The 16,824-nt window shown below is 41.9% G+C and overlaps 1 protein-coding gene across 7 annotated transcripts in view; it reads left to right on the forward strand.

Moving 5' to 3' along the window:
• Positions 1 to 16,824, forward strand: part of DST (dystonin) — a 1,789,835-nt gene that overhangs the window by 750,764 nt on the left and 1,022,247 nt on the right. For 3 of the 7 annotated variants that reach the window (XM_069235771.1, XM_069235775.1, XM_069235773.1), the window contains one exon: positions 927 to 962. The exons of the other annotated variants lie outside the window; for them this stretch is intronic. In XM_069235771.1, the coding sequence (XP_069091872.1) occupies positions 927 to 962 (36 nt within the window). The remainder of the gene's footprint in view (positions 1 to 926; positions 963 to 16,824) is intronic. 7 annotated transcript variants of the gene reach the window in all.

A 16,824-nucleotide genomic window follows, 5' to 3' on the forward strand; every position in this document is an offset into this window, starting at 1 on the left:
AATGAAATCTTTTGTGCAAAGCGCTCTGTCCCTCTCAAGAGCAGCTCTTTGCAAAATTACGTACTTTAAATAACATAATTCTCCATGTTCTTACTCAATACTCTGCTTCACAATCTAGATAGCAAACAACGGTGAGTTTGTAAACCGATCACACGCAAGAATTCAGCCAATTTTATGGTCTTTTTAGCTTTTACTGTGCAAGATTACCCTGAATACAATGCCCTGTACTTTCCATCTCACAGTGCATTGTGTCTTGAGTCCCTCAGTTTCAACGAGCACAGGTTTCCCCTTCATAACAGGAAAGAGACCGCTCCCTACTATGGAGTGGCACTCGTGGGACCTGTAAAATTTATACTTCCCAGTGACAGTCACTGGGTTGGGAATGTGGTGTAACAGACGGTCAGCGAGCGTGTGGTGTAACTCTTGGTCCTGTGGTCCTTAGCAACCTTCACATTACCAACACTCCCATCCACCACCAGTGCACTTCCGGCTAAAAGGTCACCTCTAACTGCTGCTTTGAAACTAGAGTGAGTCCCACAAGGATGACAACCAGAGTCATGAAGTACAGGCTGCAAAAGCATGCATGGTTACTGCTTGTACACCCATCGACATCTTCCGGTTTTCTCATGCAGCTTATGAGTCCCAAGAGTTGATATTGTGAGAAAGTTAAAGTACTACGCGCACTACAGTTCAATGGTGAGTGATATTTTACTAGATGAAAACTAACTCAACAGTTACCCTCTGCTCATCGAAGTTAAAACACACAACAACACTGCAGGTTTCCTTCCATCCTTTGTCGTGAGCATCACTGTACTTTTGTTGCATATTGTACCTTCTCTTCATTACCTTTGTTTCATGCTCTTCTTTTCATTTGTGGTCTGTCTTGTGTCTTTGCTGTCTTTTTTTCTGTCTGTTATATTCATTAGCCCAGAGAGCGGGATTTTTTGAAGACCTTGCGGTTGGTGAGTTCATCTGAAGCATGCGAAAGTGAACAGCATGAGGATGAGAAGGATGTGGATAAGGGGGTAGGTGTGGCGCCCCCATAACAATACTAACAATGTCTGACGACGTTTGTAGTGAGTGCTATGTTTTCATTAATCTTTTTGTTTGTGGGCATCTTGCTGTGAGTGGGAAGGAGTAGAGAATGCCTTGCATAATATCAGATCAATATCTTCAGAACTAATGGCGAGTGATAATGCCAATACTATTGTACACAGGGTGCACTTCTAGAATGTACATTTTTTCACAATGACCTACCTACAAAAATATGAACAGTAGAATATCGATTTCTGGTGTATTGCCAAGATAAGTAAGTATAGATTCACTCTTCTTAACGCAGCATCTATGTGCCATGATGGTATGTGTATATCATTCATATATATATATATATATATATATCTATATATATATATATATATATATAGTAATATATATTAATATATATATATATATTAATATATATGGAAAATGTCACTTACCCAGTGTACATCTGTTCGTGGCATTAGTCGCTGCAGATTCACATGCTGTGCACATCCTGCCATCTGGTGTTGGGCTCGGAGTGTTACAAGTTGTTTTTCTTCGAAGAAGTCTTTTCGAGTCACGAGACCGAGGGACTCCTCCCATTTCGACTCCATTGTGCATGGGCGTCGACTCCATCTTAGATTGTTTTCCCCGCAGAGGGTGAGGTAGGAGTTGTGTATGCTAGTAATAGTGCCCATGCAATGGAGTGAATGCGTCTGTACATAATGAAGTTTAAAGTAATATATTTACAAATGTACAAATGTTTAAGATCTACTTCTGAACGGCTACAGGCTCCCGGGGATGCGGGTGGGCGCATGTGAATCTGCAGCGACTAATGCCACGAACAGATGTACACTGGGTAAGTGACATTTTCCGTTCGATGGCATGTGTAGCTGCAGATACACATGCTGTGCATAGACTAGTAAGCAGTTATCTCCCCGAAAGCGGTGGTTCAGCCTGTAGGAGTTGAAGTAGTTTGAAATAATGTTCTTAGTACAGCTAGCTTGACCTACTGTTGCCTGTTGTGCAGTTAACACATCTACACAGTAGTGCTTGGTAAATGTATGAGGCGTAGACCATGTTGCTGCCTTACATATTTCGTTCATTGGAATATTTCCTAGAAAGGTCATGGTAGCACCTTTCTTTCTGGTTGAGTGTGCCTTTGGTGTAATAGGCAGTTCTCTTTTAGCTTTAAGATAGCAGGTTTGAATGCACTTAACTATCCATCTAGCAATGCCTTGTTTTGAAATTGGATTTCCTGTATGAGGTTTTTGAAAGGCGATAAATAGTTGTTTTGTCTTTCAAATTAGTTTTGTTCTGTCAATGTAGTACATTAGTGCTCTTTTGATGTCTAATGTATGTAGTGCTCTTTCAGCTACAGAATCTGGCTGTGGGAAGAACACTGGTAATTCTACCGTTTGATTCAAGTGGAACGGTGAGATTACTTTTGGTAAAAATTTAGGATTGGTCCGTAGAACAACTTTATTTTTGTGTATTTGAATAAATGGTTCTTGAATGGTAAATGCTTGAATTTCACTCACTCTTCTTAGAGATGTGATGGCAATTAAAAATGCAACTTTCCACGTTAAGTATTGCATTTCACAAGAGTGCATGGGCTCAAAAGGTGGACCCATGAGTCGTGTTAAGACAATGTTGAGGTTCCATGAAGGAACTGGTGGTGTTCTTGGTGGTATAATTCTCTTTAGGCCTTCCATAAACGCTTTTATGACTGGTATCCTAAATAATGAAGTTGAGTGCGTAATTTGCAGGTAAGCTGAAATTGCCGTAAGATGTATTTTAATGGAAGAGAAAGCTAGTTTAGATTTCTGCAAATGTAGTAAGTATCCTACTATCTCTTTTGCAGATGCGTGTAAAGGTTGAATTTGATTATTATGGCAGTAATAAACAAATCTTTTCCACTTATTTGCATAACAGTGTCTAGTGGTAGGTTTTCTAGCCTGTTTTATGACCTCCATACATTCCTGTGTGAGGTCTAAGTGCCCGAATTCTAGGATTTCAGGAGCCAAATTGCTAGATTCAGCGATGCTGGATTTGGATGTCTGATCTGTTGTTTGTGTTGTGTTAACAGATCTGGTCTGTTTGGCAGTTTGATATGAGGTACTACTGAAAGGTCTAGTAGTGTTGTGTACCAAGGTTGCCTTGCCCATGTTGGTGCTATTAGTATGAGTTTGAGTTTGTTTTGACTCAACTTGTTTACTAGATATGGAAGAAGTGGGAGAGGGGGAAAAGCGTACGCAAATATCCCTGACCAGTTCATCCATAGTGCATTGCCCTGAGACTGATGTTGTGGGTACCTGGATGCGAAGTTTTGGCATTTTGAGTTTTCTTTTGTTGCAAATAGATCTATTTGTGGCGTTCCCCACATTCTGAAGTAAGTGTTCAGTATTTGGGGGTGAATTTCCCATTCGTGGATCTGTTGGTGATCCCGAGAGAGATTGTCTGCTAACTGATTCTGAATCCCTGGAATAAATTGTGCTTTTAGGCGAATGTGGTTGTGAATCGCCCAATGCCATATTTTTTGTGCTAGGAGACACAACTGTGTCGAGTGTGTTCCTCCCTGTTTGTTTAGGTAATACATTGTTGTCATGTTGTCTGTTTTGACAAGAGTGTATTTGTGGGTTATTATGGGTTGAAATGCTTTCAGAGCTAGAAACACCGCTAACAGTTCTAAGATGTTTATATGAAACTGTTTTTGCTGAATGTCCCATTGTCCTTGGATGCTGTGCTGATTGAGGTGTGCTCCCCACCCTGTCATGGATGCATCTGTCGTTATTACGTATTGTGGCACTGGGTCTTGAAAAGGCCGCCCTTGGTTTAAATTTATACTGTTCCACCATTGAAGCGAGATGTATGTTTGGCGGTCTATCAACACCAGATCTAGAAGTTGACCCTGTGCCTGTGACCACTGTGATGCTAGGCACTGTTGTAAGGGCTGCATGTGCATCCTTGCGTTTAGGACAATGGCTATGCATGAGGACATCATGCCTAGGAGTTTCATTACTAATTTGACCTGTATCTTTTGGTTTGGATACATGGCGTGTATTACATTGTGGAATGTTTGGACTCTTTGTGGACTTGGAGTGGCAATTCCTTTTACTGTGTTGATTGTTGCTCCTAGGTATTGCTGTGTTTGACACGGCAGAAGGTGGGACTTTGAGTAATTGATTGAGAAACCTAGTTTGTGTAGGGTTTCTATGACGTAATTTGTGTGTTGTGAACACTGTATTTGCTTGTTGGTTTTGATTAACCAATCGTCTAGGTACGGGAACACATGTATTTGCTGCCTTCTGATATGTGCAGCTACTACTGCTAGACATTTTGTAAAAACTCTTGGCATAGTTGTTATTCCGAATGGCAACACTTTGAATTGGTAATGTATCCCTTGGAATACAAACCTTAGGTACTTTCTGTGTGAAGGATGTATTGGTATATGGAAATATGCATCCTTTAGATCCAGTGTTGTCATGTAGTGTTGTTGTTTGAGCAGTGGGATTACTTCTTGTAATGTAACCATGTGAAAGTGGTCTGATTTGATGTATGTATTTAATATTCTGAGATCTAGTATAGGTCTTAGAGTTTTGTCTTTTTGGGGTATCAGAAAGTACAGTGAGTAAACTCCTGTGTTTAGTTCTTGTTTTGGTACTAATTATATTGCCTCTTTTTGGAGCAATGCTTGAACTTCTAATCCTAGAAGATTTATATGTTGTTTTGACATACTGTGTGTTTTCGGTGGGACTGTTGGAGGGAATTCGCGAAATTCTATGCAATAACCATACTGGATAATTGCTAGTACCCAAGTATCTGTTGTTATCTCCTCCCAATGTTTGTAAAATTGGCTTAATCTTCCCCCCACAGGTGTTATGTGATGGGGATGTGTGACTTGTGAGTCACTGCTTATTTTGAGGACTTTTGGGGCTTTGGAAGTTTCCTCTACTTCTTTGGAATTGTCCCCCTCTATATTGCCCCCGAAAACTTCCCCGCTGATATTGGCTTTGGTAAGTGGGCCTTGTTTGTGATGTTGTGGTTTCTGTAGGTTGTCCTCGAAACCCTCCCCTAAAAGGTGTTTTGCGAAATGTGCCTCTGCTCTGCTGAGAGTAGAGTGCGCCCATGGCTTTTGCCGTATCAGTGTCTTTCTTGAGTTTCTCAATAGCAGTGTCGACTTCCGGCCCAAACAACTGCTGTTCATTGAATGGCATATTTAGCACAGCTTGTTGAATTTCCGGCTTGAAATCTGACGTGCGGAGCCATGCGTGCCTTCTTATTGTTATTGCAGTATTTACTGTCCTTGCAGCCGTATCTGCTGCATCCATTGAAGACCGTATCTGATTATTAGAGATACTTTGTCCTTCTTCCACCACTTGTTGTGCTCTTTTTTGGAACTCCTTGGGTAAGTGTTCTATCAAATGTTGCATCTCATCCCAGTGAGCTCTGTCATATCGTGCCAAAAGTGCTTGTGAATTGGCAATGCGCCATTGGTTTGTGCTTGTGCTGCAACCCTTTTGCCCGCAGCATCAAATTTGCGACTCTCTTTGTCTGGAGGTGGTGCGTCCCCGAGGTATGAGAGTTTGCTCTCTTACGAGCTGCCCCGACAACTACTGAGTCTGGAGTTAACTGCGTTGTAATATAAACAGGATCTGTTGGCGGTGGCTTGTACTTTTTCTCCACCCTTGGAGTTATGGCTCGGCCTTTAACAGGATCCTGAAAGATTTGATTTGAATGTTTTAGCATTCCTGGGAGCATAGGTAGTCTTTGGTATTGGCTATGAGTGGAGGTTAGCGTGTTAAACAAAAAGTCATCCTCAATTGGTTCGGAATGCAAGGTGACGTTATGGAAAGCAGCTGCCCTTGCGGTCACCTGTGTGTAAGATGTACTGTCCTCAGGAGGGGACGGCCTGCATCAGTGGAGGAGTTGCTACTGGTGATGTGTGCACTGATGGTGGTGGAGAAGGTGGTGGAGTTGTTTTCTTTGCCACCTTTGCCTGTGGCTCCTTGTCCTTTTCTTGAAAGGCAAGTTTTCTTTTTATTTTAATTGGAGGAAGAGTGGTTATCTTCCCTGTGTCTTGATGAATGTGGAGCCTCCTTTGAGTATAGTCTGGCTCTACAGCTTGAAGTTCCTCTCCAAATCTATGTTTTTGCATTTGGGAGGCCGATCCTTGTTCCTCTGTATAGGAACCTGTTTTCGGCTCCGAGGCTGGATGTTTCGGAACCGAAGCTTTTTCAGACGTCTTTTTAGGCTCCGAAGAAACCTTTGTAATTTTCGGCGTGGTGGTGTCTCGGTGCCGAATTTGTTCGGTGCCGCTGTCACGGTGCCGAAATTTCTCTGAGCCGATGTCTCGGGTCCGAGATTGCTGTGTGGCGGTATCTCGACCGGAGTCGGATGACTTCGACACCAGCGTGCCCTTTTTCGGTGCCTTGGCTCGGTCACCGCTTTTTTGGGTTAAGCCATGGCCTGTTGGCGGTGGCGTCCCCTGGGCTTTTGTTGACTTCTCGTGAGTCTTATGTTTCGACGTCTTACTCACGGTTTTCGGCGTTTCTTCGGCCTCGAGCTCTTCCGAGTCCGATTTGTGGATAGAGAAAGCTTCCTCTTCCGCCTCGAAACGCTCTTGTTCTGTGGGCGTCGACGCCATCTGCAGTCTTCTGGCTCTTCGGTCTCTTAACGTCTTTCTGGACCGAAACGCTCGACAGGCCTCACAAGTATCTTCCTTGTGCTCTAGGGACAAGCACAAGTTACAGACCAGATGCTGATCCATATACGGATACTTGTTATGGCATTTTGGACAGAAGCGGAATGGGGTCCGTTCCATCAGTCTTGAATTCACACGTGGCCGGGCCGACCAGGCCCCGACGGGGGATCGAAAAAACCCCAAAGGGCCACCGGAGCTCTTCTAAATTCAGTGTCGATCTGTTGTAACTAACCCGATACCGAACGCAAACAATACCAAAGTTTTTTCCGAGATTCGAACTAACTTTCCTACCCGAAACACGGAGCGAAAAGGAACACGTCCGAACCCGATGGCGGAAACAAAACAATCTAAGATGGAGTCGACGCCCATGCGCAATGGAGTCGAAATGGGAGGAGTCCCTCGGTCTCGTGACTCGAAAAGACTTCTTCGAAGAAAAACAACTTGTAACACTCCGAGCCCAACACCAGATGGCGGGATGTGCACAGCATGTGTATCTGCAGCTACACATGCCATCGAACATATATATACATACACACACATATATATGTATATATATATATCTTTCTCAAGAAACCAAAGGTTACAGGGGCATTATAGTTAGGCTCACATTTTAAACGAACAATACCATACACCTGTTAGAGTTGGTGTTATCTCAAGTAAGTATAGCTCGTGCCCTAATGGAACTATAACTTAACTTGCACCCCCGCCATGCACAGTTGTTTCGTCAAACTTTTTTGCTGCAAATATTACATTGATATTATCAATGATGTTACCAAAGATGTCATGACTGCTGTAATTTGTGGGGTAATTAGCAGTGCATGGTGAGGGCGTGAGTTACAGTTACCTTTGGGGACAAGTTATAGATATTGAGATACCTTTAATTGTAACAGGTGAATTTCTATGGTTTTGCACATTTAAAATGTGAGCCTAACTATATAACGTCCCTGTAACTTTTGTTTTTTAAGTGAATTTCTATGTTTTTTTAATTTCTATTTCCTAACTATAACATCCTTGTAACCTTTTTTTTCAATTAATTTCTATGGTTTTTTTTTTACGTAGAGTAATTTTCATTACTATACATTATTCCAACCAATGCCGCACACAGCCTTTGGCCATGCGCTCAGGCGGTTGGCATAGGCCAGACCCTGTGTCCAAACCCCCTAACCACCCAACCCCACACTGTGCAAAGGCCTTTATCCTTGCACAGCGGGAGTTGGCCGCAGGTCCGCGTGTCCTCCTCCCCAGGCAAATTTTGGTCCCGGGGTAACCATTCTCCGAGGCCTGGCATTCTAAAGTTTATTTTCTGGGCAGAGGGGGGGCCATGCAACCCCCTTCCCTGGCCGATTTAAGGACACCATTCCCTGGGGCCTGCATTAATATATGTCGTTTTTGGGGGGAGGAGAGCCACATGGCCCCTCACCCTGGCCGATCTTGGCCTTAGGGACCCCATCCCCCAGGGCTTGGCCATCAAAAATGTTTTTTTTTTTTTTTTTTTTTGTGGAGGGAGGCTGTGTGCACAAAGATTTGAAGGCCACTCTTTTTTTGATCGGAAGCCAATAGAGATTTGTTCTGGCCTTTGAGACTGAGTCAGATTTCTAAGGTTCATTAGTAGGTGGATAGCAGCATTTTGAGGTCTCTTCAGTTTAAGACCCTCTCCTGTGCTCCTGCATACAGGGCATTGCAGTAGCCTAGCTTGGCATGTACCAGAGAAGTGACTACAATTTTCTCCATTTCTTGGGGGATGAAAGGCAAGATTTTTCTAACCATTTTGATGGTGAAAGTGCAAGAGGAAATAAATGATTAGCTTGTTGCAAGAAGGAGAGATGAGGATCAAAAAGAATCCCCAGATTCCGCACCTGTGCAACAGAAGTGGGAAGAGGGCCAAAAGAGTTCAGTCTGTGACCTTAAACATTAGGCCACAGGTGACTCGTTGATCCACAGTTTCCAGACATATCTATGACATGCAAACCACACATCTGAGAGGAAAGAAACGTGAATGTTCCATTACTAGGAAGGTTTAACAGTCAAAACACTAGTAAATAAACAAACACGCTGCTAATCGATACTCAGATTTTAACTTTCAACCTGCTGAGTGACAGTGCAAGAACTTGACCATTAGGCCAGCAGTGACTCTGTTCTGCTCTGCATCCAAATGTAACTATAACCTTCATACCAAACATGTTGCTAGTATAACTCTTTGAAGTCATTGCATGGAGAGATCATGCAGTGACAATCTCTCTTTCTCTCTCCCTCTGTCTCCCATCCCATTGTGGAATTGAAAAGAATGAGAGAGTGAAAGGAGGTCTCCTGTGGTCCTAGCTGGCTCCCTGTGTCCTGCATGAGCCGGCACTGCTCCCAGGAGCAGGGAGCTGCTTTTTATAGCAGCTCCCTGCTTGTGAGAGCAATGTTTTCATATGCATATTTGAATGCAGGGAAGACAGATGAAAACTCTGCTTTCTGACCTCCAGCTGTCAGAAAGCAGACTTTGTTTGCTTATGCTTTGTGGGGGCTGTCAGCTCCCACAAAGCAAAAGCAAACAGCTGTGTTCCAGGGGTGGTTCCCAGGGCCATCATTGGCACCCTCCAATGTTACACAGCCTCGTGGAGGAGGTGGTCCCTGGGGCTTGGTGGTCCAAAATGGACCCCCCTTCATTCTTTTCATCATAGTCCCCGGGAGGTGGTGGTCCCTGGAGCTGTGGGGGTCATACGCCCCCCCACACCATAGTTCACTAAAGCCCCGGGGAGGTGGTGGTCCCTGGGTCTGTGGGGAGGCACTTGACTCTCCCACACCATAGTTCAGTAGAGACCCGTGGAGGTGGTGGTCCCCGGGACTGCTGGGGGCCTGCGTGGATCCCTGCACCATAGTTCAGTAAAGCCCCAGGGAGGTGGTGGTCCCAAGGCTGCGGTGGGGGGTGCACACCCCTGCATTAAATTAAAAATGACCCCAGGATTTGGCCCACCCGGGGGCTTCAGATTAAAGAAGTGTGAAAGCCAGTGCTTCATTAAAAAAACAAAAACATTTTGCCATATCTGTGGATCTGCCGCTGATCGCAGTGAAAGTAAAAAAAAAATGCTTTTTAGCTTAGGGAGGGTTCCTCACCAGAGCTGGAAGGGTCAGGGTGACTACCTTAGCCTCTTTTCTTATTTTTTTACTTTTTTTCTGGGACTCGGCTGAAGCTGAATCCCAACATGGTTGCCAACACTTCCTTGTTGAAGTGTTGTCAGTCAAACAGATCTTAGCATGAGATTGGGAGGGTTCGCAAAGCTTTTGCATCCCTATATATACAAATTTGGATTTTCTTTAATTTCTCTAAAGCTTTTGAACAGACTACTCCAATTAACAAAAAGGTTGCTTTCTGGACCAAGAGCTACCTTTCTGCCAGATTTGGTGTAATTCTTTCTAGTGGTTCGGGCGCTGTTGCTGTTCTAAATCCATATGGAAAAATGAATGGGGAAAAAGCGCTTTGGGCCCCCTCATTTTTCTCGGGCTCTGCCTGATGGATTACCCGAGGCTTTCCAGACAGATGCTGAAGTGAGTGTTGTATTTTGTTGGAAAATTTAGTGAAGATTCATCAAACAGCGTCAATGCTTTTTCAATAGAAACTAGGTGTAACTATAGCTACCTAATGGCGACTACCATTAGGTTTTATATATATATATATATATATATATATATATATATATATATATATAAATTCTTGATGATATAGCATCAGTTTATATTATGCCATTTATATTTTTGTAGGTAACTTATTCTAGCATATAACCTTTTAGTCCATGATTGAAAGGGAACTACAAGAAGTGTTTAAATAGTGAATGTCCTATGTGCAGACCCCCACCTGTGATGTATATTATTTTAAAAAATGCTGTGCATCCAATTGTGTTTTGTCTTCTGGTGCTGCATCTTAACATGATTCCAAATAGATCTTGGGATAAAGCTTAACAAGACGTGACATTCCCTTGACTTCAGCAATTATTTCATATCACTTTCAAACTCTCACTGGCCTTGGAAAGGATATGTACAATTCCTGTGAGGGCAGGTATTGTGATACTTTGTTTTTAAACAATAGCGTATGGAGGACCTTTTTAAATTACATCACATATGCAAAATCCAAATTCTCTATATGCAATTTTTGTTAAATGTGAACTGATCTTCTATAGAATTGCTTACTTAAATTACAAGATTGCTAGAAATTAAATGTGTTTGTAGGTATTTGGTGTGTTTCATAAAATGTGTTCTTGTGACATAGTTTCACAGGCCTGCTCCGTGCTTAATTTAAGCCAGTGGTTGCAGAGAGTGGGGCCCATTGCCATTTTTGAGGTTCAGCACTTATTTATCCTCAACAGCCTTTCACCCAGAGCAAGAGAAAGAAAACAACAAAAGGGGGAAAGAAAAAAGGAAGAAAAAACAACAAAACTGTGACAGAAGTAGAACTTAGGGATGACAAAGAACCAGGAAGAGTGAGATAAATGGCAGGTGGTGAATTCTGGTGGATGAAAGAAGCATGAGATTGATTCAAGACTAGATGTTTCTTATTCAACACCCCTGATATTGTGAGTGCAGGCCCCAGACTTCTGACCAAAACTTTGGCCCCATCACTTACTGTTTTGCAAATAAAGCACTGGATTGGCTCTTTCCCGTAGAGGACATAGCCGTACGCTCATTCTCAATGGTGATGGAACGCTTCATATTCAGAAGCTGGTTCCAAAACCTGTAAAGAGCCCGAATCTGGCCAAGGCTGGATTGTAATGAGTGGAACGCAGGAGCTGTTGAGTGGTGCTCAGGAGCTAATGAGTGCCACTCATTTGTGAGAGAGGAGAAATGGAGGCAAAAAGGTAAGAAGAGCCCAGGAATCTTTAAATGTTATATGCTTACTCTCCAACATCCCTTTAAGCATAACATAGACCTGTCTCACCAGAAGGAGTAAGCAGTAAGAACACAGAGCGCATGTGGCAGAGTTGTGACTTTTAAACGAAGTGTGGTATACACCTTTCAACCGTAAATCTAAAATTGTGTTTGGTACTACCATGGGATCCTGAGAGAGAGAAAGCTCAAACAACGCTTCACTCTGCTTTAGTTCTCTCACAGAGGGGCTGTGTGTGGTAAACCATCCAATTGCGGATGTTATTTAGCTGTAATACTGTGTGTGGAGTGATAAAATGTGTTTTTCGTTTTACAGCTCAGCATGGATGGCAGTGTGCTAATCCTATGCTTGTAGAAATAGTATAAGACTTTAAGACTTCCCCCTTCTAGCTTGGCATGGATAGCACAGTGCTAATCCTAAACTTCAAAGCTTTGATAGAAAAACAGACATTTGAGGTGAGCAGATTCAGAGTTTCGCTGGTGTTGTAGAACGCAATACATAGGAGGTGCTCTCCACCTAAACTTAGGAACTACCCAGAGTTCTCTGCTTTCTTTTTTTTTGCATAATTGATGTGGCACTCTAATCCTGAAAGGGTATTGTTTTTACACACACAGACCCACACCCACACATATATCTATAACTATATATATATAATAATAATATATATTGCAGCACAGTCTGTTTCATAAGTAGTTAAAGCATTTGCTTAGTTTTATTTGACAAACTATAACACATATGATCTTGTAAGAAATCAGTGCCAAGTTTGAAATACACTGTAGCGATGGGGACATCAAGGTAAAAGCTTAATCATCAAATCTTTCACGTTTGTGTTCACAAATAAGTAATAAATTCATAAAGCTGTGAAGGTTTTGCCTCAGAGGTTTCCACAGCTCTGCATTTACCTTTTTAGTAGTCAGATCCCATTGAACAAAGTGATGCATTGTTACCCAAAGAGGTGTATGAAAGCTGACTGATAACTGAGACCTGTAATAAAGGCGCACCAAGCAGGGATTTCAATACACTGTCTTGGAAAGTGAGGTTTGAGGTTTCTTGCACATTATATTTTCTCACAGTAACTTTAGAACCGTTCTTTGTCGGATTTTTTTCTGATTAACATAATACTTTAATGCCAATTAAACAATGTTTAAGATTTAAACCCTTTGTGTGACAAACCTGAGTAGCGTGGTTGTTGTTTTTGAACAAAACACTAGAGGATGCTGCTGAGCTGTATATTGACTGCACGTAGAAAGTTTGAAACTGATATTGTGAGAAAAAGAACTCGTGAAATGTTTAGTATTTGATTATGTGTAAATTGTATTATAGTGTTCCTTAATAAGCAAGTACGTTCTAGTTTTCAATGTTTCATGCTATTGCACGTGGATGTTCTCGGACATGTCCTGATTGCACATGTGTGTTTTAAAAAGGCAGTATGCACATAAATAAACGTAGAAATGTGCTTCCAGTTGCCATTTTGTGCAGCGACTCTCATCCCCGCTAGAAGTAGACGAACGACTAAAACATATCATGACTGAAGCAGAAATGTGTGAGCTTCATTGTTAAATGCCATTGTATATTGAAACAATTGGAAAGTAATCCAAAGTTGTTAAAAGCATTTTTGTAAAGCTATCACCCAGCTTCGGAAGTGGGTTAGCACAGTGCCAGGGTAAATCGGAACCGGAATTAGGTTCCGCAGGTAGTACAAGCCGGTGAGGCAACGTCTGTGCTATGTCTGACAGGTGGATTTTGCCTGTTTGTTTCCATATGTTAACCGTAGGCCCTGGCCTCACTCTTCCTGTGCCCTACATTTGCTTGTAGCACTTTTGAACCTATGAATATTAACGTGGTCTGTAAGGAACAAGAATCTCACATTAAGGAAGACGTATTTTAGGTTAGCTTGTGTCTTAGCTGAGGAGGATAGTTCCAGCACCAGTAAGGGATTTCTTCAGGGCGAGTGATGTTTTGAATTTCAGAGGTTTCCGTTGCCGAGTCTCTACTCAGTCTGCTGATGATAGTGGCTTGACTAAATAAGGTGGATTTCCCAGATGTAGAGTTTTGCAGGTCCGGTAGCAGGTTTGTGATTCTGGGCTCCATAAGTAGCTACAGTGAGTTTCTGAAGACCAGTTACTCTCTGGTGAGATAAATCAGGACGTGGAGTGAAGAACTTCTTTAATCTGAGTGAGCATAATCAGCCATGCACAGTGCTTAGGGACTGGGCACAGGGCCAATGCACAGGCCGTGCATGACAATGGACAACTTACTGTAAGTTTAAAAACATTTGTGCCCTGAAGTATCTATAACTCACATCCTCGCCATGCGCTGCAAAATACTTCACTATTTCATCACTCATGACTTGTTCTATGACAACATTGATAACATCACTGCAACATCTGAAATGACATCATTGATGACAACACTGCATGGCAGGGTGCGAGTTAGAGTTACTTGAGGGCATGAGTTATAGTTACTTGAGATAACTAGAACTGGTGAATTTCAGTTGTTTTGTTAGTTTAATTTGGTAAGTTTTAACTGACATTGTCATCTAACTATAACATGCCTTTAACATTTGGTGATTTCAGTGAATTTCTTTTTTTCAGTATAAAGCAAGATATATTACAATTCCTAACTAGAGGACACAAATGAACAATTTATAAGAATAAATTGCTCAGGAAAGAGTCTCTACAAACTGTAGCCTTTGATCGACTAAGTTGTTAGTTCTATGCCTATAACTGTATATAAAATCTCTTGACTGAGAGGGTATTGGTGCCTGGAGTAAACCAGATTTCAGTAATGAAGTGATCATCATTAGGTTGTGGTTGCTGTTCCAAAGTGCTGATATGGTGTAGTGAAGTATCGTTGGCATATTTTGGAGGTGATGTTGATGTTTGGTATATTTACCATGCTTCCCTATTTCAATATGTTTTTTGGTATACGGTGATGTATGTGTGTTTAAGAGTGAGTAGGGATCCTTTTGAAGATGGTAGGGTTAGTTGAATGGTAGGTGTTGATGCTGCTGAGTGACATTGGGTTATTTTTGGGTTTGAGATGCAGGTTTGTGTGTGTGTAGTTCCGGCTTTTGGCACCCAGTGTGACAATTATTTTTGCCCCCCCTTGACCTCCTCCTCAAATCCCCCCCTACCACAGGCTAAAGTGCTCCTCATCTCTCCATAGCCCCTCTCACACATACATTGCATTTGTTTTAAAACACTGATAAAGGTTGGCTTTATTAATAAGAATGAATAGCTACCCAAACAAACCTTTTTAGCAACATTACAAATAGAGAATGAAAGACTGGAGGAAAAAATATGGTCCTAGCCTATGTTATGCAGTTTGCATGCAGCTCTTTGATAACAGTTTGTAACACTTACTGTTCTGTATTAGGGTTGTATCTTATGCACTGTGAGCACAAAATAATCTCTGTGGCAAAAGCAGTAATCCACTCAGCTATCCACATAAAATACAGATCTGCATGGTATGTGTTCTTTGCAGAAGGCTTATTCACCCTCTGCACTACTTTATTAAGAGTCAAAAATGCCACTAGGCAAAACTGTGATCAATCTCTCTAGCAAGAACACTAATCACGAGAGTTCTCTTGACATTGCCATTGCTGCCTGAAAGCTGCATGCAGAAGGAACTCTGCAGCAGCTCTTTTTAAATTGTAATTTATTGCTAAACACGGAGCCCCCCTGAGGTCAGCACCTTCTCCCCAGGTTAGTGCCCAGTGCAGCCGCACCAATCGAACCGCCCTAAAGCCAGCCCTGTTTGTGTTTGTGTGTGTGTGTGTTTGAGATCGTGACACTGCACGTGTGGGTGTTGGTTCACTCTGGTGAGTGGTGGTGTGAATGCCTGGAGGAGAGATGCTGCAAGTGTCTCTCGCCAAATGGCTGAAGATGAATGGTGTTTGCAGAGGCTGTGAGACAGCTATGAGGCAGCTGTGTAGAAAATGTCTGTGGGTAGCTAATTGATGTTGCTTTCTATTGTCAAAGATCTTGAAAAAGGTATTGGTTTTATATTTCATTGATCCGCAATCTCAGTTAACAGTGAAAAATGCTCCCATACAGTTGCAACGGGATTACCATTGCACTATTAGCCTAGCTCCCCAGTAAAACAAATGCATTTTGTTCAGCTCATACAGAATGCTATTGGCAGATTGATTAGTGGTCACATCTGCTGAGACTAAATCATGCCCGAGCTCCCCATTAAAAAAGACTCGGTTTAAAGCTATGTTGCCCGTAAGACCATCTATCCCAACTCACAGGATTTCTGATAAAAGAAGCTTACATGGCTTATTCCTAATTTTCTGTATGCTTAGCCCATAAATATATTTTATATTAGCACAGATCTCCAACACGTTCTTTGATTGACAAACTATTCTCTGTGGCTGAAGATATACTTCTCTAGCTTTGCAGTCGGAGTAACACCAGCTACAGTTAACATTATTTTTAAATCATTATATTTATTTGCTATTTTACTCTTGTATTCATTGGTCCTTATTTGTAGTTGTTTTAGTTATTTATTTACTGATGGTGCCATGAAGCCTTGCAACAAATAAAGTTAAAAAAACATAGCGTTGTGAATAACTGTGGGTGAGTGGTAAGATAGTTTCAATTGGATGTGACATGTGGTGTCATGAGAAACCATCCTTATGTACATGGGTCATCAGGAAAAGAGCATATTTTATTCAAATGCCAAATAATGGATTTGGACAATTACAGTAAATATGAGGGGACCAGCTGATCTGGTTCAGTTGTCCTCTCTCCATATTAGTGAGAGAGAAGATGTTCTCTCCCCCATACTATAGTCACAGAACTTTATCCTAAACGGCAACAAGTGTAACATTCCATACACAAAATCCATTCCTTGATCACAAAGGGAGGATTTTTTTTTTTTCCATCTGGGGTTGACTCTTATGAAAGCTGAGGTTCATTGCTCAGATTTTTCACTCTTGAGACACCTTCTGGGTGTACCAGGTGAGTGTCTGGGAAAAGGTTTATCTCAATTAAGAGATCATAGTATGTGCACTTCTAAGCTTACACTTAAAGAACAAATGTAAGTAGTGCAGAAGCTGTAACCAAGTTCTCTGAAAAGTTCACATTCTCCAGTGGATGTCTGTGAGGGGAAATCTTTACATTGAAAATGTTTTCCATGTGAAAAATAAATAAAACGTTTCTACTTGAATTTCCCAAATTAGCTATCTTTACACGTGTAGGTTCTCCCTTAGGCAGATACTGAGCATACT

The sequence above is a fragment of the Pleurodeles waltl genome, chromosome 5, assembly GCF_031143425.1.
Source record: "Pleurodeles waltl isolate 20211129_DDA chromosome 5, aPleWal1.hap1.20221129, whole genome shotgun sequence".
Classification (NCBI taxonomy): domain Eukaryota; kingdom Metazoa; phylum Chordata; class Amphibia; order Caudata; family Salamandridae; genus Pleurodeles; species Pleurodeles waltl.